Source organism: Xiphias gladius, chromosome 4 (assembly GCF_016859285.1).
Source record: "Xiphias gladius isolate SHS-SW01 ecotype Sanya breed wild chromosome 4, ASM1685928v1, whole genome shotgun sequence".
NCBI classification, from domain to species: domain Eukaryota; kingdom Metazoa; phylum Chordata; class Actinopteri; order Istiophoriformes; family Xiphiidae; genus Xiphias; species Xiphias gladius.
This window is the reverse complement of record NC_053403.1, coordinates 1,793,024-1,817,882: the sequence shown is the minus strand read 5'-3', so window position 1 is coordinate 1,817,882 and position 24,859 is coordinate 1,793,024. Positions and strand designations below refer to the sequence as shown.

The 24,859-nt window shown below is 43.4% G+C and overlaps 1 protein-coding gene across 2 annotated transcripts in view; it reads left to right on the top strand.

Moving 5' to 3' along the window:
* mei4 (meiosis-specific, MEI4 homolog (S. cerevisiae)) overlaps window positions 1–24,859 on the top strand; it is an 86,505-nt gene extending 61,646 nt beyond the window's left edge. The window contains exon 5 of one of the 2 annotated variants that reach the window (XM_040125112.1): window positions 24,182–24,859. In XM_040125112.1, the coding sequence (XP_039981046.1) occupies window positions 24,182–24,205 (24 nt within the window). In that variant the 3' untranslated portion in view covers window positions 24,206–24,859. Of the gene's footprint in view, window positions 1–11,425; window positions 11,814–24,181 lie in introns of those variants that run through there. The other variant, XM_040125106.1, reaches the window with a different exon arrangement.

Genomic DNA, 24,859 nt, shown 5'->3' with positions numbered 1-24,859 from the left:
GGATTGGCTCTTTGGCTTCCGCCAGAGTGCACCTGGCCATGATGTCTGGTAATGTGTTCGAAAGCAACTGCCTAATTTAGTGTTTTCTAGTCCCCACAGACAGAGTTAAAACATTCCAGCCATGGGCATTTATCAGGAAGCCTGACACTGGCACAGGTCCTAATAAACCTAGTGCTTTCAGTGTGAGGGAATTCCCATGGCAGTGTCAATTGCATCAATGAAAACCACGGTGAAAAATATTCATTGAGGGCTGATTTTTCCCGACAAAAATTAGACTAAGACAAAGTAAGAAATAATGGAAAAAGAGAACTGTGAGGAAACGTCAGGGAATACAAACTAAATAATAACGTGAAAGACTAAAACTAACAAAAATGAAATGACCAAAATCTGAATGAAACCTATACACATTTTCGTTAAAAGAGAAAAACTAAATAAATTCAGGTGCCAAAATTAACACCGTTCCATGGAAACTGGAAAATCTGGTGGACAAAGCTGAAGTTAAAGGGAGTATTTTGAGATCTGAACATGAATGCGCTGCTAACAAACTTGAGCTTAAAGCCCATTGTGTAGAACTGTGAGGAGAAAATAGCTACTTTGAAGTTTTTGTTTTTGGGAAAAATAAAGTTCCATTGAAAATTGGTGCAGTCTGTGTGTTACTATCAGCCCCTTCATTCTCAGTGTGTCTGGCTCGGATTCATTGGGATTTCGTTTTCAATGCTACCGCTTTAGGAGGAAAGTAGGAAATGTTCAAATCCAACATATACTGTAGTGGCTTTGAGGAAAGTTTTTTCCCCCCACTTTGGCAGGTAAAGATTTTCACTCACTTCATGTCATACTCTCTATACATCATCATCATAATCAGCCACTGTGGTGTTAGTATTGAAGCAGCCTTTAAATTTACGAACTATGACAGGTGTCTAATTTCAGTTTTGTTTGACTGAAGTGGAACCGACAAGTATCAACAACACTGGTGATTATAATTTATGATATTCATAGAATATTAGGTGATGCCCAAAACAAATGTTTTGGGCATTACTTTCTCTAGCAGTTTTCATGCATCTAATGATCAAAAAACTCAACTTAAACCACCTGCAGCACTAAGCATAATATCATAGAAATCCTCTTTGTATTCGGTACAATGGGTTTGGTCCGACCTGACCCCGGCTTCACTGTAGCTCTGACGCTGCACCTCAGCCGACTAAAGGAGGACATGGACTTTGCAATGAAACTATAGCTTGAGGGAAAGAGGAATAAACATTGTGTAATTAAAAAGATTTGCATGCTATTAGTATTCCATGACATCGTCTGCAGTGACCCCGGAGGCTGACGGAGCAACAACAATGTGTTTGCAAATACATAAATTAGACTTTGAAAACAAAAACAGCTGCTTGCGAGAGCAGCACAAGAGTGTGTGTGAGAGCACTGTGACACTAAGTGGGACTGTTCCTCGTGGGGGGTGGGGTGGGGGGGTCAGAGATCATGTAATCACTAAACAAGGTTGGCGATGGCACCAAAACACATTTGTTTACTTTGGAAATACTGAAGTGGGCACAATGTATTTATTCCATTAGTTTTTGCAGTTTTCTGTTACGGATTTTATTAAACGAGGACTACAGGGGAGATTGACCTAATTATATTCTAATCAGACCAGATTCGTTTGTTGTAAATACTTTATTCTCAATCAAAGGAAGCTTTCAGTGCTGCCCTGCCTTGTTTATTTTCCAACCTTAGTTATTTAGTAAGTATATGTTAGTTTTATTTCTGATTAATCGTTAATTTGCACAGCCTATTAACTGTCAGAAAATAGTGAAAAATGCCCATCGCGAGTTCCCAGAGCCCAGTTTGACGTCTACAAACTGCTTAACTTGTCTGACCAGCAACCCAAAGATATTAACCTCACATGGGTTATGATGGGTTTTTCTTTTACAGGCAGTCGAGGATGCACAATCAACGTGGGGGCAGAAAATATGAGAAATAAAGCAACTTGCCGGAAAGCCAGTAAAATTACTAAATAGAGGTAGATTACTATGACTATAAATAAATAATAAATTTAGCTCTTGCAGGTTGTTAGAAATGACCTTGGGAGTGTGTCCCAGATCATCTACAGGCAGAACGAGTTAAAAGTACTCGTGTGAAATTTCCTGCTGTTTGGCATTAAGATGGACAGATGCCCGTCGTCTTAACGATGTAGATGACTGCAGTGGACAGGACTCGATGAGCTTTATTTACAGCCACGGGGCGTCATGAAAGAAGACTCTGGCACAGCCCCTCTCTCAGCTGTCACTGAATGCACATCAGACCGATCACCAAAGACTTCGTCACAGAGCCTGCGCTACTCAAGAGAGAGCTGTCTCCCCTTAAACCAGGCTTTTCTTCCTCATCTTATTAAAGGCCAGGGCTACGACCTGATTGTTAAATATAAAAAAGTTAATTATGCATTCTTAGCTTCTTCTTGGGATATTAAACATTTTCAACCATGTGACTTTTACAATTCATCCACTCTGTCACAACAAGACTAAGAGTCCAATTGTAACTAACGATTATTTTCATCATCTGTTTGTCACGACTAGTCCATTAATTGTTTTGTCTGTGATAAGTCAGAGAATATTGAATCATGCCCTTTATAATTTACTAGGTCCAAGGTCACATCTTCAAATTTCTTGTTTTTATCTGCCCATTAGTCCCAAACCCCAAACTATTTGTTTTACTATCATATAATAACATCACTTTTGGTCTTTGAGCTTTTTCAAGCTTTTTCAAGCTCCTTACAGAACCCATCACACTTTGACATTTCCCCTCCTTCTACCTGTCTGCTAATTGAAAGCACGGCTTCTCTGAGAATTGGTCAACACGTCCTGCGGTGAAGGCCCATTAGCACGCAAATGTTGTCAGTCAGTGTTTGTCTAAACCATACGGATTGTCTCTGTTTTTTTCTCTCTCTTTTTTCTCTCGACCCAGTTGTTTTTTCCATATGCATGTAGAGATGGATTACTTAACGAGCAAGTCATCTGTCAAACCCTATCGGTGTCATGGGAAAGCGTGATATCAACTCCTTTCCTTCAAGTCAGTGATTATCAGTAATCAATAATAGGGAGTAATAGGGTAATAGGGAGAATGAGCACTTCATTCACCTTTTGTGTTAATTTTTTTTTGTATTTTAGCTGCAAAGAAAGAAAAGCTCTGGCAGGATTTAGTCGAAGGCCATTAGGGACCAACGTGGTTCAAGCGGTGCCTCGGTTATATCTGGAATTAGGGAGTGTAAATACCTGCTGAGTCCCTTCAAAGTCCTGCCTGTGGTGACAGACTTTGTGCTGTCTCTTTGTAGTGAGCTCCATGTGGCTGAAAATACAGCACATGTTTGAAATAGAGGGACACTGGAGTTAACACGTTTTTATATATCGCCTGCAATTCGCTTTTTGTAATTCAAGTTTTCAATTCTTTTTTTCAAATGTATTCATTTATTTATTTATTTTTTTGTCGGCATAATCCAGAAAAATAAAATACATCATATATGTATAAAAATGTAAAGTTTGGTTTTTCAATTACAATCCAGTACAAAGTTCAAGCCCCAAAAAAAGAGTTCTTATTTTCACCGAGCCCAAACAAACCGCCGACACAAAAATGTGCAGCAATGAAGAGAAATGAAGGAAAAAAAAAAAAACCCAGCTCGCTGACCTTACCATGAAATTTCCATGTTCCTTAGTGTCATTATAAAACATGTATGACCACCAGTGGCGCTATGGGGCAATGTTTTGATGAAGAGGGCCCTGTTTTGTTCGTACCTTGAGCGCGCCCACAAGGACGTACATGTTCAGCACCGTGCTTGAGTATTAGGAACTAAAACTACAATAAAGTATTAGGAACTAAAACTACAATAAAGCCATGAGTAGTTTTCATTTATCATTTAACCTCATACAGAGTAGGGTAAACATCAAGATCAAATCGGAATTTGGTGTGACCCCCCTTTTTCTTTAAAACAGCACCAGTTGTCAGGAGGACTCCTTGTTCCTCCCTAAACATAGAGGATTGGAGTCATCAGTTGAGAAAGCCCCGCATCACATCTCACTCTGTCAGTCGAATCATTGCACTTTATGTTTTTGGCAGTGCAGGATACCGGCGGGACAGGCTGTGTTACTTAAGCAGGGAACTCGCTGGGTGGATGGAGACGGAAGTCGGCGCGACTCGTTTCTATTGGCTGCTCAGCCAGCTTCAGCTCTGGCTGCCCGCAAAGTCGGCCAGTGTGAGTGACCTCAGCTGACAGAGCGGTCAGCGGCCAATCAGGAGACACACTTTGCGGTCTGTTAGATTTTTGCAACCGAACTGTGACCAGGATGCAGACTTTTTATTTCTCTGACTGTGTGACAATATGACGTTTTCACATGATGACAGACGATGAACGCAGACACTAAAACCAGAGGTTGAATCTGAAACTTGACATGTAGGTTTTTACAGGAGTCTACTGAAGAATATACTGTCTTTCTCATAATCATAGGTTAAAGTGTACAGACTTTATTTTATATATATATATGTATATGTATATATATATATGTGTATATGTATATATATATATATATGTATATGTAATAGGATTTATAAAAGCGAAAAAAATCTATGAATAAGAAAAAAGCATGAAACACAAGCACACAACAAATTAAAATACCAAAGCCTGAAGTGTAGCCCTGATGTAAACATAACTTTGTTTACAAGATAACTTAGCATAAGCTAACATCAGCTGATGATGAATATCTGCCAGCAAATGTTTAGGTTTAGCAAGGACCATCCCTGGTCAGTCTACAGCCTCTGCATACACAACCTGAATGAGAACATATCAGGGGGCCACACCCCAAAGCCTTTTTTTTTTCTCCCCTAGTATCACAGCAGGAAAAAGAAACACACACATGCACTAATTGCAGTTTGCTGTTTGATATTTTGAAGTCTGACGGAGGTTTCTGTGTCTGGCTGTATTGATTCACACGTCAGTCAAACTCAAACTCAGCCCACTGCCTCCAGGCTTAACTTCAAAGCGCTGCTGCACAGAAAGTTCTTCTCACTTGAATTAACAGTTTACACTGTCATTTTTGTTGATGCTGTGTTAAGTTGTGCCTTTATAACTTAACCCCCCCCCCCCGAACTGATCAGTACAACCACAGTTCCTTCAGGATACATCAGCAGTAGGGCTGGCCGGTGCTCAGATGTTTCTGATTTTAATCCGTTTTACTAAGTTTAGTCTGTTTTTTATTTTGGCAAAGGGAAAAAAGATGTGATAAAGAAGAAAAAACGAAGGAATGACGGTGTTCTTTTCTAAAGTAAAACTTGTATTGGCAGAGGAATCGAAAAATGTCAAGCGATTCTCAGCTCTCGTCAGCCGCAGCTGTTAATGGAAGGAAGAGTGTTTACAATGACTCAACTACCAGCAGTGTTGCCAGATTGGGCGATTTTCAACTGGCCGACTTTTTATTTGATGGGGCAGGTAAAATTTTGGCAACTCTTTGGAGCTGAGACCAGTACAAACAGGGACTTATAACACTTCCAAAACCCTGGGATACGGGAGCTACTTTGACTCCATCAGTGTTTTTTGTTTTTTTTTTAGAGCAGCAGATCGTCAGGTTGAAAGCACACAGGCCAGCCTCGTCACACACACACGTTACTAACTGATCACGTGCCATTTTTAACGGAAATGTGTATCTGAAACTTCACATCACCAGGAGCGGGTTTACCTGAACCCCTAAACCTCAACTGGCTGCTAGATTCAGATTGTCCTTGAACTACAGTGGATGGAAGTTGCCTATGTTATGCAAAAGGGGTTCAACCCTTAGCACCTTTTTGGCTTTTGGCCCCTTAAAATAAAGGAATTTCTACAAGTCTTATGCTTGGTGATAGTCTGGCTTCTTGCATTGTTTCATTTGAAGGACCCGTAGAGGCTTTTCACCTGTTGCGTCGGCTGAGTGTTAAATTGATCGTGAATTTGAGTGTAAAGTAAATTCTAGGTGCGGCGTTGTATCAGCAGTAGTTGGTGTGATGCTGACCTTGCCACTTTGTTCAGTTACACCATCTCAGGGCATAAATTTCAAATCATAGCTTTAACTCTCTGTTGGGCCTTGAACGGTGCCAGGGGGGTTGTACGGTACCAGAGACCAGGTTTCACATCATGGCAACAAAAGCACTTTGGTTGAGGTTCGGCAGAGATGGTGGTTTAGGTTGAATTTAAATAAACCGGTCGTGTCTGACGTCACTGTGAACTTTTTTCTGTGTGAAACCAGACCAGGATCTTTCCCGAACCTGAACCAGGTGCTGTGAGAGTCTAAACAGAACCGTAAACCAGTTTAATAATGACCCGAGCAAAGACAGGCTTTGGTTCAAAGGGTTAAATGTCCAGAGTCTCAGTAAATGACCTGTGTGATTCTCTCACAGAAGTCTCTCCATTCTTGTCTCCCACCGAGAGAAATATAAATGATAAACTGTTACCAGCAGGTTTTCTGCAGAACTACAGAAAACACCATGACAGATGAGTGCATTAGTTCCATGTCTGCTACAGTTAGGGATACACTTTTTCTCCACAGCATTGGAATCATAATGTGTGCTCTGTTGGCGGCGAGGTGGTGGCCTTCATGCATGCCCGACCTCACAATGGCAGGGCTGTCTCATGTGTGTAACATCACTAATGAGGGATGGAGAAGTCATCTGTATCTCCGCATCCGGCTGCTCCTAAATACACTGGTTGTAAATAAATGCTCCGCTGCGTTTGTGTGATTGCGGTTTTCCTTAACAAGACAACGTCCATGATTAGATTATTACCTATGTTGGGACGAACAGGTGATTCTAAAGACAATGGGTCTTAATAGCGTTAATGTCACATGCTGAGTGTTGTCAACAGTCCGTGAAGTACAGCGAGACTTTCATCGAAGAAGTCAAGAAAGTACTGAGATGACTGAAACCTGACCTTCAAAAAAAATGAGATCTGACATTAGATCAGGTGAAAATCGAAGCTGGTTTAGTAGCTAAAGATTTTTTGATGTAGCAACTCTAAAAAAAAAAAACAGAGTAACAGGAGCTAAGCATGAAACAAAAGAGAAAAAAAAAATTAGTTTAAAAAATGAGGGAATAAAAGTGAATATTGAAGTAAAACAATTACATTTTTGAATTTAGGAGGCAAAGACAGAAAATCCACTGCCTTGATTGTCGTTGTCGTTCACAGTGACGAGCCCACAGATATTTATCACCAATTCTGCAGCTCCACGGATCTTTTTAGCTCCTTTTAGCTGGTTGGTTTGGTTTTACAGCAGAACCACAGCATCCGTCGTTTCAGTGAAGGTCCCAAATGAGACATATGTACATATGGTTCCAGTCAAGTCTCGATGGAAGCAAAAGAGGAAGTCAGGTGACATTATTATAAAACGACCCACTCTGCTGAGGGAGGAGGTCAGAGTGGATGGATGGGTCAACAAAAAAAAAATGTCATGTCTTCAAATTGTTGGCGGGTTCAATCTTTTAGACCTGATCAGACATGAAATTAATAGGCAACAAATGAATCAATCATTTGAGTCACTGTTCAAGCGAGCAAAAGCTAAACATTTGCCAGGACCAGCTTCCTAAATGCGAGGATTTGCTGCATCGTCATTGTGAATTGAATCATTTTTGGTTTTGGACTGTTGATCAGACAAAACAAGACATTTGAAGATGTCGCTTTGGGCTCCCGGAGATTGTGATGGCAATTTTTTGTCACTGTTTTCTGACATTTTATAAACTGAACCATTTGATTCATTGGGAAAATAATGGGCAAATGAATCAACAACGGAAATAATTGTTAGTTGTACTGGCGAAAAGCAGTTGTTGTGTGTGGGAAGTTTAGTCTTTGTAGGTGCTGAAGAGTAACACAAGATCAAGTTCAGAGTCGACATATCTTTTTTTCAAGAGTGCAGCACCTGGTCTTTCAGTAGTCGTCCCCTTTCCCCCCTTTTCATGGATGTTATTGACGGCGTCGTCTTTACCTGTAGCGCATCCGTCTGGACTGCCGTGTGCTGCGGACCCTCATTGAGCCCGTGACGGCCTATTAGTCCAGACAGCCTGTCATCGGCGGGGCGGGAACGATCTCAGCGGGGACTGATTGACACACACACCCAGTGAGCTGCTGCGGAGAGAAAAGAACCGCGTACAGTGGCAGTCAATCAGAGCGTAGCTTCGGTGTCGATCCTAACGAGCGCAGGACTGTCGCGTCTGCGGCGAGCCGCCGGCCTCCCCCCCTGGAGGACTTCCACTGCTGTCAGCGCCCGGTAAGACAGACAGGGAGTCTCAGAGGCAGAGCCTGAGGAGTGCTGGCAATAAGCACAAAACTGCTCCTCAGGCGCTGTTTTATTACAAGATTTACTTTGCTCCTAATTGTTGTGCCTGATGTTTAATCGGTATAAAAGCCCGAAATTACATCAGTCAAAGTCGAGGCTGTGAAATGGCTTCACTACACTTAAGAGGAACTTTTCAGGTCTTTAATTAACTTGTAGAGGTCTGTCACTCGTTATTTCAGTGATGCTGAGATATGAGGCTCTCCCCACTGCTCCACCAGCCTTTTGACTTGATGATGAAATCATGAGAAAATGATATTCGGTATTTAACTTTGTCGAGTTAGGGGCTGGATCCTGTTTGTAAACAGCTCGACACTGTCTTTAAATATGGCCTGGTGTCAGGAGAGTGTGTGGTGCCAGCGATGCTGACAGACAGACGGCGTGTCCCGTCACTAAAAGCGTTCAGTTCATGCTAATTAACATCAGACAGCCTGTTTCAGCGGAGGTTGGTGTGGCGCTGTGGAAACTAAATGGCTTATGGTGAAATCTATGGATGTTTTAAAGCAACAGTTTGACATTCTGGGAAACACACTCACTTGTTTTCTTGCCAAGAGTTAAATGAGAAGATCAATATCACACTCATGCCTGTCTGCTAAATATGAAGCCACAGTCAGCAGCCGATTAGCCTAGCTTAGCATGAAGACTGGAAGCAGGGGGAAACAGCTAGCCTGAAAACAAAATCTGCCTACTGGAACCTGTGAAGTTCACTGATTTTAAAAAATGTTGTCTGGTTTGTTTACAGAAGACAAAGTGTCAAAATTTGCGGTTTAATGGCCGAGTCAATCAGGCAAACAAACGGGATTTAACGTGTTAATTAATGAGCTGAAGAGGTGCTGCCAGGTGGACCCTTTTTTTGGCCTTTGGACGGGACCAGATGAACTGTTTCCACCTGGTTTCAGTCATGATGCTTAGCTGCTGTAGCTTTATATTTAGCAGACACACATGACAGTGCTACTCTGAGTATTTTCTGAAATGTTGAACTATTCCTTGTGAAACGAACGTGTCAGTGGAATTGTAATGAAATGATACGACAGAGTCGCATTACTGTTCAAAATTACAGTCCGATTTTTCGTGAAAGTTGTAATTAAAACCTAACAAAATGAGTTGCTGGTGGTAGGTATTTAATGGCAGTAAACATCAGTTTGATTATTTTACACCTGACTGTGCACACATAAAAAATATCCTCCTAAATATTTTGTAACTGAGTTCGACCATATTGCCACCTATAATTATGAATTCTTATTATTAGGTTTGGAGATTAAGCTTCTAGAAACTATACCTGCATCTCATATTGGATGAAGCTAAAAGGCCTGTTTAATACTTTCTGCTGAGTTCAGTTTGAAGATTTTCCCCACACGTGTCATAGGATGTGTACGGCACATTCGCAGCCACTTTCAGCCTCTCGACTCGCTGAAGAAGCCTCTCAGTATTCCGGCAGCGCCCGCGGCCGGGCGGCGCCGGCTCTTCTGACGAGCGTCTGAACTATGAAGTCTGTGCTAAATCTCTGGCCTCCTCTGCAGGTCGACCCCTGGCCCGCAGCAGAGTGGGGAGTAGCCGTGAGAGAAAAAAGGGAAAGACTTTTGAAGTCCTCATCATTAGGATGCAGTTGTTCAGTGGCTGTGAGGTGCGGCCGGATGGTCGGGGACCGAAGGAGCTGCGGCTTTGCGTCCACCTTAACCTGGTGGGAGTCCTGAGTCGTCCTCGGGGGACCACACGGTCCACCGGTTTTAACTCTGCAGGGGGACGTCTGGATTTCACTCACACATTGTATGAAGTCCATTTAAAGGATTCGTGAAGTTGCAGTTTGTTTGTTTTGAACCCAAATCCAAGGTTTTTCTGTTCCTACTCTAAAATATCTTGCAGCAGAGAGCGTAAAATGTTATTATAGCATAGATTACAGTATAGATAATAGAAGTATTACTATTTCTATTGTGTATTGTGATTCTGCAAGGTTTGCCAGACAAGAAGTAGACAAGAAATATTGGACAATTCTGCAAAACCCTGCGTTGCATTTCAAGGACAACATATTTTTAGGTTCATGGGCAGAGAATTAAAAAAGCTGCACATGCTGCAGTTACAGTGAGGTTAAGTTTAGGGAAAGATCCTGGTTAAGATTAATACAGACGCAAAGTTTAATGGCAGGTCTGCCCAAATGATCTACACTGATCACAGATACTTTACATTACTATTGGCCAGTAAGTAACAAGAAATGTGAGTAGAGAAATGCCGACGATACGTTTGAGGTCATTTAGAAACAGTGTCTCCATCACATAGTTTGTCCACCAGGGAGCGCTGACAAGTTTAATTTCCTGTGAACACACACTGGCCACACTCAGCGTGGTTATAGCAGGTTATAACCACGCTGAGTGTGGAGACAAAAGTGTATTAGACACATTTCCATGGCTTTGAGACGGACAGAGTTTGTCATGACACTATGATTCTGGCTTTGTACGTACATATGCCATGTAGCGTAAATCTGGTTTCAGCTCCATAAGAGCTGCAGCTCGTGATTAGAGAGAGACACGTTGCGTGCTTGTGGGTGTCTCTGTATGTGTGACTGTGCAACAGTCTGCCTCTAGTAGACTGGTTTTGTGTGTGTCGCACTGCACGTCAATGTTCGCATGAACACGTATGCGGCTGACGGTGGTTGCGGTGACCGTGCGTGACAGCAGAGCCATAGTGTCGCTTACATTCGGGCCGCGTGCAGACGACAGTGTGCTGTGTAGCCGGGGGCCAGACGACGAACCGGATCGACTATACATCACCGACATGATAGTCCTCTTGCCAGTCCACGATCACCAAATCACATAAATAGTCTCAAGCCCTATGTAATTAAACTGAGAATAACTCCAGTAACCGCTCACATAATCAGATGCTCGGCCAGTCCTTCGGCCCAGAATCTCTCACCTCGTAGAGCTGAAAGTTGGAGGAGGGGCTGGTTGTGGAGGAATTTTCTTTCACTGTAGTTTCAGAGTCATCTGTGTAACGACGTCCTCAAATTTCAACAGCATAGCCTAAAAAGCCATATTAAAATTTTTAATAGTTTTCAATTTTTTTTTTCTGAGAAATCTTTTTTTTTTTTTTTTCAGTTTGATTTGCTGGACGGCTCTAAATACTACGATACCCATGAGCCTCTGCTTCCTTTACTATGGAGAAGAAGCCAGTCGGAGTCACATTCCGAACACTTCGTCATAGCTGCTGAATTCACATAAGACTGAGCCGTAAAACCCTTGAATGTTCGAAACGGTTTCTATAAAGCGTCATCTTTACTTTCAGCGGGCTTTCAGCGCTGCACCTGACGGAATTGATGCTGAGTGACAGGATATTTCTTTCTGAACTGCACCGTGGGAGTTGGAGTCGACTTCTGTCCGGAGCTAGGTCCCTCCTTTCCTGTATTACTGCATTTTGTTTTTGTTTTTTTAAAACTTATGGTCATTGGTGAAATCTGTGGTCCTATGAGAGAATATCTGTGTGGGTACCTGCGTTGTAGCTTGGCCAATGGCTCAGATAAGTTTCAGATAAGTTTTAGATCCTGTGGTTGAGCCAGGTTGTACTCATGTGATGTGTGAGAGTAAAATAGATTTTATAAAGGTGTTTTCGGTGTCAGTCTGACCATATTCTACCTATTTAACCAGGAAGTGAATCTGTTTTACCTGAGAGACCTGGCAGAAATGGCGCCGTGGAAATAAGTGTCACGTAGTAGCATGAGAAAAGGCATCATTAAAATCAGCCTCAATCACCTCTTACACAACTGAGATATGAGAGAGGTAAAGCCTCGCTGTCTGTTTCACGAAACCCTTGGCGAATGTGGTGTTTGAATGTCTGATACGAAGGCAGCTCTCTCCGGACGAAGTTCATCCTGTAAATCCTGCGAAGCCCAGGGTGCATGACGAGAAAATGCGGCTTCACCGAGATCTGTGCAGACTCGAGGGACACTGAGGATCTGGTCTGGAAAAGTTCTTCACACCAAAAGGAGGACACGGACACCAGACGATGGGACAGAGTGACGGCAGAGACGCGGATCCAAACACAAACTTCTCTTCCATTGTGTGTGTGTTTGTGCGTGACAGTCAGCGACTCCACGGGAGTGTCTGTGTGTTTGGATCCTAATTACACTTTGAACCCGGCAGTCCGGCTGCCGCACAGCTCTGTGAGCCCTACACAACGCCGTACGATGTGCTTATGAATCACTGTTGTGCTTGCGAGGGGTAACCAGGGAGCTAATTAGCCTTTTGTGTAGCTTCCTCCACTTTTCTTTCTTTTTTTATTTCTCTGCATGTCGAAGAAAACTTTTCAGAGAATACTTATTGGCTGCAGGAAAAAAGTGGCATTTATTTAAAATATTGAGTAAAAGGGATCAATACCCTGCTCAGTTTGAGGAGACGTCAGCAGAGGCTCTCCTGAAGCCTCACGTGTCTCTGAGACGGCTCACTCGGCCTCGTCGCTCTCTCTCCCCGTGTGATTGAGTGTTAGAGCGATAAGAGAGAGAGAAAAACTCAACAACTCCCGAGGACCTCTGTGGAGGTGACGACATCTCAGCACAGAATAAATGGATCAAAGGTTTGAGACGTGGAGACGGGGGCCCAGCTCTCACCCCGAGTAATGACACACACACACACACACACCAGACTCAGAAAGTCATTTTCCTCTTTCAGGAAATGAGAAGTGTCTGATTCTGAAGTTGAGGACATGGAACAAGGAGCAGTTTTGGGTGTAGATCTGGATCCAGTGGCAACAGCTTGTGGCCATTTATAGAACACGATTTGTGTGTAGGTAGGAAAGTTTTTAAAAAAAAAATGTTTTTAAAGTGTTGAATGTTCAGTTTAAAGCTCAACTGATTGGTGGATGAATGGAAGAAAATTCATGAGCTGCTATTTTGACAATCACTTCATCGGTTTTGTCACTTTTCATGCGCGACGACGCCAAACACTCACTGATTCAGCTTCTCAATCAAAAGAATGAACTGTTTGTTTCATGTCACACTGTGTTTATATTCAGTGTCAAAACTGAACAGAGCCTGAAACTTAACCCTATGCGGCCCGAGACCGACCTGCCAGCGACACTCGACACTGGGCGGAGTGAGAAAGACCCGACCCGTTTGGTTGGGTTAAAACAAACCCTGATCAGTCAAACTCCGGTGCCGAGTCGGCAACGGCACGCGTCTCGCCTCCTGGTCAGTCTAAACAGCTGCCCCGCTCATGAAACATCTGGCCTGTACTGTTCAGTTTGAGAGGAAATTCAGTTGCTTGTTGTGACGTTATCGGAGGTGTTCTTAAACTGAGGAGAGCCGTCACAGCTCGGTGACCAAAAACAACAAACAAACCCTCGGCCCATCTATTCTTACCTGATAAAGTTCTGCTGACTTTGTTGGTTTATTTAGTGACAAGAGTTGATCTACTGATCAAAGCCTTCATGGGGTAAGAATCTCGTTACTTTAGTAATGAGGTTTTTTGTGGTTTATCGACTGAAAGGAAGCCGAGCGTTAGTTCAGCAGAATCCTCCTTCACTGCTCGGATTCATCGAGCGCTCCCTCAAACAGTGGCAGCCAAATCTAAATGTGGTCAGAGCGCGAGTGATCGATAGCATGCGGGATATCTGGTTCACACACTCACACACACAAGCATCAGATCTCTGTCCGTTCCCTCCAAGAAGAGACAAACTCATGAGTACATGCTGTGGCTGATTATTCCACCTGCGCTGTGACTGAAGTAAACATGATCTCAGCGCTCTGACACTGAACTGAATTGAGTTTCTCTTTTTCTTTGTTTTTTAATTAAGAAAGGAACCTGACCAACACATCGTCTGGGTTACGGTCACAACTCGGCAGCATGTGAGCAAGTCTCCTCCGCGGTCCAGATGGATGCAGAGGAGAAAGACTCTCCATGTTTCCCCTGTTTTTATCTGATCTCAGAGCTGCCACTTAAACACAGATGTACTAGGATTTAGTCGCATAACCTGTTCGCGTCCGACTGGATTCACTTTCTGAGCTCATGTAAATTTAAATTTTAACCTCCATGTTAGGTCAAGATAAAGGTGTGTGTTTCTCTAAAATTGATTTTTTTTCCAGATGCAGTTGCTGGTCGGCATCTGCTTTACTTCCCGAGCGCCGGTTCTTGACAGAAAACACCGGCAACCGATCGATAGCTAGATGAGCCATTGCAGCCAAAACGCCATTTAATTTGTACTCAGAATGCAATCTAAGGTTCCCTCGAGTCAACTTTGGTTGCTTTTCCTTTTCTAGAGATTAGCTGAGTTAATGTTTTTTTCCTTTTGATTGAATTTGTGCTCGTTTGACGTGCTGCTCCGAGACCCCGGACCCTCAGGGGCCCCAAAGTTGTCTGTGTGGCCATTACTTTGTGGTATTTTGATTAATTACAAATCTGTCTGGTAACATGCACCACTGAAGGAAGATTAGAAACTGAAGTGATAAGGGCCTCAGGTAGCTCCTGCCCTGTCTCACAGAGATGGAGATTTAATGATATTTTAGAGGACTTTGTACTCACACGGTGCATATCCGTGAACAGATTTGTGTTAACTAATCATATTTTATGTGTAACTAGTGATCAGAAAACCTGGTGCAGGTACATAGGTAGATCTACTTGAACTGGTTGTTTTTTTAAATCCGCCAAAGTCCCCAATTTGAAGCTCACTCGTTGATAAATGTAATTTATTATGTTTCCCATTCAGTCATTTCAGTTTTCTGTTGTATTTTGAGGATCCTGTGATTCATAGTTTCTTCTCATTTTATGTAAATATTTTATCAGTTATTGACTGGATCATTGTGTCGGGTGTTTTACCAGGTCACTTTAAGTGACCCGGTGTTTGCAGCCTGGGGCTCGGGTATAAAAATACTGTCTCGTTTTTTTTAAATTTTGCGTTCACAGTGTGCAGGACATCTAGACAGTTTTTCAGTAGCTCTGACAACCCTGCTTTCAGTGACTTTCAGCCCAACTCAGCTCTTCGGTTGTTGAGGTTTGACCTGAAAAGTTACCAAAAAATCCAATTCATGATCGAACCAAAGCTAAAAAAAACCACTTCTGCTTCCTATAAAGCGACGTGAGGAGTCTGCACGGATGGAAGTTGCTTTCTAACAGCAGCAGCGGCATCGACATCAAACGTGACTCTGCCACAAGGGAGTGAATGATGAATTGATATGCTGGAAATGGATTTTTTTGTGTACGTTTAGTTACTTCTCCCCAGCGAGACCTGGCTGTATCAGGACCCGACTCCCAGCAGCACTTTATTTGCCTTTATTGTTGATTTGTCTCTGCTCCGAACCCACCGACACAAATCCTTCCACGTTCCATTTGCTCTGTAATCAAAGTGATTCCGATTCAGAAACTGCACTTCCCCCATCCATCGCCTATAGTTATTTTTGAAGTCTATTTTAAGTGCGGGGTTATTAATCATGTCATGGTTGAAGTACCCCAGGGTCTCTCAGCACGCTGGGAGAAATTTTCTTTCATAAGCAGAAGGCGGCTGCTCGTATCAAGTCATCTCAAAACCACTTCACACAACGTTAACCATCTGGCTTTTGTTGTCTTAACTGCAGGGAGATCAAACCTTCCCGACAAACTATTGTAAGACATTTGCATGAAAATTTATGAGGAAATTTGCAAATCAAAAACCTTCCAGCGTTGAATTTGGACAGCTGTGTTCAGGGAATGTTTGTACCTCTTTTAAGACACTTTTTCACCTCCAGCATCATTGTGTCATCTCTGCAGTCCCTCTACTTTTTCTCCTCTTTGTGCAGAGAAATCACTTCTCCTCCTCCTCCTCCTCCTCCGGCTGTAACTTTCTGCTGTCATTCGCAGCCCAGCCTCAAGGTCAGAAAAGTAGGCGTGCGAGAAGAAAATCGCTGGATCGAACTTCCAGTCCATCTGGGAAAAAATATGGGAGGGGGGTGAGTGAATAATGTTCCCGCCTCCTCGTCAGAATGTTCACCCAAGACATTTTCTTGATGTCTGAATTGAATTTCCATTCAAGCAACAAAGTAAACTAACATCTGACCTGAGGAGAGACATCTTAGAGATCGACGTCTTTGAAGTAACCAAAGAATCCTCCACACCGTCCAATTATTTATGACATTCGGCCCCTCACATATGGAAGATTTGAAATGCCGAAAATCAAAGGAATAAAGCGCAACGCAATATGCATCTTCAGTTACTAAACACAAACAGCTAATTAACTGTCCCTTACCACATGTTCTCCATTTAATCATGACGCGGTTGATGCATACACAAAAAGGACATGCAAATGACTTTGTCTTATTCTACTTCACTTTGTCTTCGTTGGTTTGTATGCATTTTAATCTTTCATACCCAGATCTTAACCAGGTAAAATTCACGTAGACAAACAGCACCAATTCCATCAGTGGCCCCTTTTGATTGTTAACGAAACCCGACACGTTAGTCAAGTCACAACGGCTACCGCGGATTCTCGCCATTTTCTCTCCGAGCGAACGAGCCGTTTGCCAACCGCTGCTTTTGCTCTGACTGAGGAGTTTCAACAAAAAAGCTAGTAAGCGACAATAGCTGTCTCCAAACTTCACGAGTTCACCTCGATGGAAAAAAATGCCAGGGAATCCACTGATCTCAGCGACTCCACTGGAATAAATTGAATTTTCTGCAGAGTTTAGCTGTTTAAAATGCCGGTGCGACCAGGCCTTTGACGACGCCTGGCCAAGGAAGAGTGTGGCACGCAGCCGTACACATAACTGTAAAAAACAAACAACTCTGTCTCCTCACTGGAAGCCAGTGAGGAGACAGCAGCACGGGGGTCGCGTGGTCTCTCTCTGCGGTGCCAGTGGGACCTCGAGCTGCAGCGTTTCGAACTAGTCGCAGCTGAGGCAAAGAGGGACTGACTTACACCAACATGTAGGGAATCGCAGCAGTCCAGTGGACATAAGTCTCTCCAGATTAGGGCCAGAGGCGGAAAGACTTGACTTTGATTATGGATTTTATCTGCAGTTGGATCGAGCTCAGGTTTTCTTTGTCTCACTGAATGTGATAGTTGACCAAATATCTTTGTCCATTTGATCGAGGAGAGAAGCAATTTAATGGCACTTTGGAAAGTGTGATGGGTATTTCACATTATTTTCGGACATTCTGTAGCTTTTTTTCTATCATAAAGATATGAGAGTGGTATCGATCTTCTCATTTAAGTTTGACAAGAAAGCGAATAAGCATCATGTTTCCAATGTGCTGAACTACTCCTTTAAAAACAGTTCAATAACTGTTCCACAATATTGAATTTGGCTGGCTCTCTGTTGCACATATAAAGTATCTCAAATTTTACCCGGAGTGTACACAACCCTGCCGCAGAAATCTAAAGTGGATATTTGCCAGCAGGAGCAGGAAACTAATTCATAACAACAGAGAAACTATAGTTCTCCCCTCACACTCTAAAATCCCACAGAGAGCCCCGAGTGTGTACGTTTATGGACTGGTTTGGTCCTGATAATGCCGTTTCCTGAAGATCATTATTTTTCCCGTTTGCTTTTCTAGCCTGTGTTCTTCATTTAATTCTCACGCTGAGAATGTTATTGTCACACACTCTTGCGTTTCCCTTCAGAGCGAGCGAACGCTCCGATCCAGAGGACCGAGGTCCGACAAAGGACCGATTTCAGGCAACGTGATCGTTACAACCTACGGCTCAACGTGTGGCCGGCGGCTTGATTGGCGTCATGATTGGTACTTTAGAGTCACGGTGGCGGCATTGACAGAATACGGAGTTCGGAGTAAATTATGGATAAGCACGTCTCTAACATTAGGAAAGATGAGAGTTGAGAAACAAAGACAGGTGAATTTAATACAAAATAATACAACTTTGTATAAATTTGAATGTTTAGCTAGATGTCGGGGGTATGTTAGGGCTGCTAATAAGAATTATTTGCACTATGGGATATTTTTTGCGTTATTTTTTTTAAGATTAAACAGTAATAATTTAGTCTCGAGGTTGCCAGGATACGGTGAAAATAGCCCTCACTACTTCCCAGAGCCCGAGGTGATTTCTCTTCAAATTAAAGGTCTTGTTTAGTTGCCCAGAACCATTCAGTTTACGATGTCATAACAGAGAAAATGAGAAGTTTCTCACTGCTGAGAAGCTGAAACCGGAGATTGTTTTGCAAGTAGTCAGTTATCAAACCTTTGTTTTTTCAGAAATATTCCTATTCGCTGATCCTGATGTCATTTTTAGAAATGCTGTTGTTCTGTGAGACGGTGGTGATTGCCCTTAGAAAGATAATCACTTGAATGTGAAAACATGAAGGCTTTTTTTTTTTCTTTGCTGAAAATCTCAAGAATTTAATAAAGTCTGCTCAGGTAACAAAGTACAAGTTTGAAATGGGAAAGAAGAAAGAGAACAAACCCGACGAAGGTTGTTCTGTCATCAGTTTGATCTCAGTCACTTTTCTTACTATTCCTGTCGTTGCACTTTGTGTCCCCTCAGAGCTCCCATTAAATCCTTCCAACTTGTGCATCAAAAGCCTCCATTATTTTTTTCTGTCCTCATCGTCGTCTTCTCTGATCTGTAAAATGAATTATAAAACCTCCTTTTCTGCAGGAACTCTGTGCCGCTTTGTCTCTTTTAAACTGTATTGATTTCGGACACAGTTCACCTGTGGCTGAAACTTGCGTCACCTTGTAAGTGGAACCACACACACACGCCGTCATTTATAACGTCTTGTTTCGGAGAGAAACTCCTCCTGGTGTCTCCTCGCGTCTCTCAGCTTGATTTTCCTTCGACCAGGCCTCTTCGCGACGTCTTCTAGGTCTGTTTCGGTCGATTTCAGATGTGGATGGGATGACAGATTGAATCGAGGCTGAGGTTTTGACACTCTGACAGAGCACGTCGCCCTTCAGACAGATTGCGCCTCATCATCAGACCTCTTCCACTGCCTGTTGACTGTGGGAGGCCCGACGCCGGCAGCTGACGTGCACTGGCGGCCAGAGAGGGGATCGTGACGCAAATCACAATTCGTGGGCGGCGGCGCGGGCAGAGCCTGCTTTGACCTGACGTCTCCGAGTTGGAGCCTCTCCTGGTTTTTTTTTGTTTTTGTTTTTTAACAACTATATGTCTATAAATCACAGCTGAGATATTTATCCACCACCTCTGATGAAGCAGGCCGTGTAGGGATCATCAACATAACAACAGCCCTTCTTAACAGAAACAGAAGCGGCTGCTCACCCACAGACACAAACCATAACCTGTGATACACACACCCGGGAACCTCCGAATTGGCTGCTAAATGTAATCACTGGTGCCGTCTCGTCACAAAACAGGTCAAAGGCCCCAAGAAAAATCAAAACCAGATTTTAAGGCAGGACGAGACACGTACGTAAACCATTGGTGGAGCAGATGGAGAGAGAAAAGGCAGTTGGATTTGATGGTGCAGCAGTGGACCTTAAAGCAATATTTCAACACTTTGGGAAGTTTGTTTGCGTTCTCCCTGAGAGTAAGATCAGAAGATTGATATGTGCAATACTGTGCGAACGTTTTAGGCACTTTCGATCTTTAGATTCTTATCCATCACGCAGGATCGGTCTCAAATTCATTCCCACCCCCTTTCAGAGAAATCACATCTGTGCGACTGAACTGCAACAGCAAATCTGTCGGTGTCTTTGTTTTACTCCAAAATGTGAGGAGTTTTTCAGACATACATCCGGCAGACTCTGGGCCGGTATCAGCAGGGTTCGGTGTAAGCGGTCGCGTCAGCTGATTCGTCCGCCGACTGATCGTCTCATTATCGTCACGATCGTTGGTAGGTCGATGCACTGAAGAGGAGTTCTCATTGATTAGTGAAGATTCCTGCCATGGGACTGTTCGGAGAGGAGGGATTTAAATCGCGAAGTCAGCTCTCCTCTTCGCCCCCAGCCGACGGCGGAGTGCTCTTGAGCAAGGCAGCGACCTTCAGAAATGCTCCGGTGGAGCCGTTAAGCGGCTACAGCCGGGCAGTCTTGAAAAGCGCTGAAATTGATTAGTCGCAGTAAAATCAATCAGACCGATTATTTAATTATGCAAAAACGGGCCCCTGGGCACAAACAGGACACTTTGCCAACACGTGCATTAAATACGTGGATGGATTACTACCGGGCACAGGCCCAGGGGCCTTCGATGTCGGGGGGCCCTGGCCCTGTGCCCGGTAGTAATCCATCCACGTATTTCATTTACATGCTTAAAGCTTCAGTTGCTACTAACAGCCTGTCAAATTAGTTTTATTCTTAAACGAAAATAAATATTCTTAATAAAAAAAAACCCAAACCCAACCAAAGGCTGACCTCTAGAGCTGCATCGCCCCCGCGCCTGTAAAACTGTGTCGGCTCAATGCAGAACTGGGTTTGAACAATGCAGACATTTTGACACCAGAACATCGTTGAAAACAAGCAGATTGAGGAGTATCAGGCAGTCGAGTGCTTAACTGGATGAAATTACATAAAGGGAACACAGTTGTGTGCTAAAGTTTGGGCAGATGAGATATTTTCCTGATTTTTGAAGTGAAAAGAAGCAAACAGACTAATCTTATAAATTTAAAAAATAGAAAAGCTGTAATTGTTGCTTTTACAAAAGTTTGAGCACCGTGCTAAGTCAGCGCTCAGTAACCCCCCCCCTCCGTTTGGCCCCCTCACAGCTTGTAAACACTTTTTGTAGCAGATACAGGTCTATCTATTCTTGATTTAGTGAACTGGAGGGAAGAACAACATTCCTCCAAAAGATTTGGGTTTGGATTTGGTCTTTTGATGATGGTGGCGGAGAGCGCTGCCGAACTCGTTGCCCCAAAATCTCCCACAGGCGTTGAGCGGGGTTAGAGACCCGCCGATTCACATCGTTTTCATCAGCCCGTTCAGCGAGCCCTCGTTCTCAGAGTTGTCCACTGATTTGTCGCCTGTCTGTACAAACAAAGAGGCGAAACGAGTTCTCCGTCACCTTCGTCCACCGGATGAATGTCGCAGATTTCAGCTTTAGCCACGGAGCGGATGCAGAACGAATCCACCAGGGAGCACCGACACTGTGTGGAGTACGAGCGCAGGATGAACAGGAGGGAAGCACGGAGGAGGAGTTTTATGGTACGCTGCAACACTGGCTGCTACATCCTCATTCTCCAGATACGCTTGGCGGCCCTCTGGAGAGCTGTTGTTATCCATCAGCAGGAATAAGGAGAGGCTGAGAAAAGGCTGCGTCACTCTGCTGGTCTTCACACCCTCCTCCATTCCTTTTATTCCCCCCAGAGCTCCTGTCAGAAGAAACACCCATCCCTCTTGATAACACCCCTGTTCTGCATTTTTATTTTTCACATTAAACATAGACAGAAAATTGAACATGGAGAGAAAAACCTGGGTTGTATAATTCTGTTGTTGTAGTGTGATAGACGCTGACATGGAGCAGTGAGCGGGACTCCTCTCCTTTCCTGCACTCTACTGCCCTCTACTGTGAAAAATTCATCAGATTTGAATAGAGTCTGGTGGGAAATAAGCCGAAGCCACCAGCAAGGTGACGCTAAATCTTCCCTGACGATGATGAAGGGGTTTTGCCTGCCAGCTGCTGAGGCAGATGTGGTTACAGTAGCAGCCGGTAAATGTGTTTGAGTCTGTTGTGTTTAGTGTGACGTCATTTATAAATTAAACATGGAAAGGACTTTGGATTATTCACAGTGGATCTTATGTTAGTTGTGTGTATCCTGTGGCAGGATTAGCTGATGGACATGAAACATATCATGATAACCACTTATAAAGTGTGTCGATGCAAAAATGTCAAAGTCTGCTTTAATACTGTAAAGCATCATATCTACAGTAACTGATGATTTTGACCAATTGAGGGCAGTGCAAACAAGTTGTGGACACAACTTTGACATTTCATCACCTTTTAAGTTGAAACTGTGAACAAACATCCAAGAGACACAGAGCAACGTGACCCTTCATCTGGATCTGGTGTCTGTGTCACCTGATGAATCCAAGTCCAGTATTCCCTCCGTTTTAGCTCTGGTTTCGGTCTCCACCAGCTCCTGAGGGAAACATCTGGCTCTTTAGCTGCTAAATGCTCCACTATGTTCACCAGCTGGTCTCCGACTGGGTCCGTCTGCCGGTTGCTGCCGAGCAGGCAGCGGACGGTGGCTTTTCACAGCTGTTTGTCTGAAAACGGCTGCCTGCTGCGACCGAGGGCGACTCTGTGAGAGTTTCCATTCACCTGTTTTTATGAGGAAACTCAAAAAAATTGTAAAACATTGCCAAAAAAGATTTTAACACTTGGCTGAGGTGGAAAAGTTGATGCACTGATAAAAGTAAAATGTGACAAGGTGCAATGGAATCAGACTTGGCAAATAAATCATGACGTACTTGAAGCATGTGACTTGAAAGTCACTGAAGAGACTGAAAATAGTGGCAACAATGAGGAGACCGGAACGTTCTTCAGATTACTGCATGGAACAAACTGAAATGTCTCATTTCCATCATGTTTTCTTCATTTTCTTTACACTGTTTGAGGTTTGCAATGGTTCTGAAAGGGGTTCCGATATTCACGTGATTTGGTTTTAACTCAGACCGCTGAAGCCTCACATTGACTTTAGATAAACGTTGGAATGTAGTTTTGCACAGAACAAGGACTGTGGATTCTGTTCCCCGTTGCTTACATTGACACGGTGTGAAGAAGAGGAATGATCGTAGCGAGCAAAACCTGTTTCATTGTAGACACGGGCATGTGAGCGTCGTTTAAAGACCAGTACCTCCCGATCCCAAACCTTTACAACCTGTCCTTAAACCATGATTAATGATATTCGTGGTATTATTGTATCAGTGACTGATGAAATGAGAAAACAGACAAAACCTTGAACCCACAGGAGTCGTGCCACACTTCAGCGGGCCCTACCTCCCCCTGCCTCAGTCATGTAATCGGATGACGGGGTCTGCCTTGATTTGAAGTAGTGGTCTCAACGAATCAGGCAGTGAACTAGTTCCCACGCCAGTGATTAGTGTCTCCTAACGAAGTGAGGGGTGCTGACCTGCAGCTGACCTTTGACCTCCCCGTTGAGGAGGAGGAGGGCAGCTCAGAGGCAGATTTCCACACAGGGATCAACTGGACCATCAAGACTTCAGAGTTGATTGAGGTAGAGACATTAATGCTGTTGGCTAATCACAGTTAATACTACAAATGCCTTGTTTCATTAGGGAAAAAGAAAGAAAAATGCTGACGTGTTGACGTTAAGCAGGAACAATGTTTGCCAGAGTTTTCCTGTTTTTGATTTTTAATCATTCTATTTTTTTTTTTTTAATACAGTTGGCTCTAAAAACACGTTTTCACTTTGCCATTGCTGCTTATTGAGAAAATGGCGATTCTGCCCATTTACAGTTAAATGTACAACACAATAAAGTGAAGGGACCTGAACACTTTCTGAAGCCACTGTAGTAAAATTTCTGCCGAGGACTTTGTGAAACCTGTGTCTCAGTCCATTGTCCAGCTGTTAGGGGATTGTAGCAGGTTCTTACAGTCCTCACTCCACCTCCAGACTAAACAGACCCAGTGCTTTGACTGGCTGATGCATTGCGAGCACTGTTCCAGATTTCCCGCACCCTTTAAGCCTTTGCTGTAGAAAGTAAAGAGGTGAAAGGAAACAAGGCAGAGGGAGAGATGCAACGGAGCCCCCCGTCCAGACTCGAACCAGGGACGATCGCGGTCGGCATCGTAAGCTACGGGGGAGCCCACATGCTGTGGGACCCGCTGTCGTAGCGGCTCTGCACTGGGCCATTTGCCGCATCTCAAAATACGTATTGACTGAGTCAAATGTGCTTAAATGTCTCAGACCTCATCCAGACATAATATTTACTAACAAAATGCTCCTGGTCTCCGGTTTGCAGATAAGAATGTGTTGTTGCGACTGACTGAGCTGCAGTGATTCTCCTGAAGAACGAACACGTCCTGCGCTGATGTTCCACCATTCCATCATTCCTGCTCATCGCTCCTCCGATGGTGATTCGTTTCTTGCAGTTTGCTGCCCTCTACTGAGACAGGACCCTCTTCAAAACTGCCCCTATTCACATGTTAATAAGAAGGAGCAGGAGAGGAAATTACCAGAAGCCAGCAGCCACTAAATCTGCTAAATCTACCCTGAGGCCGTTTGATTTACTGTCCTTATAAAACAACAGCGATGCTTTTGTCCATGTTCATGTCCTTACGCTCACATGCAACTACGTTCATTACACCTCATACAGCGTGTGTGAGCTAAAAATAACCTCAGAGTGTCAAAACTTATACAGTATATGGCCCCAGTTACAGTAAAGACCTCAAAACAAACCATAAAACGTGACAAAAAAATATAAAACTAACAAATGGTTCAAGGGATTATGAAACAGTTCGTGTGCATATTTGATATTTGACATGAAAAGTTTAATGGTTTCCTGTAGAAATGACTATGATCAGAAATGATCAGTGGGTTAATCGATGAGTTGGTCTATAAAAAATAATCAGCAACAATTTTGACAATGAATTAATTGTTGAAGTAATTTTTTAAAGCAAAAATAACAAATATTTTCTGG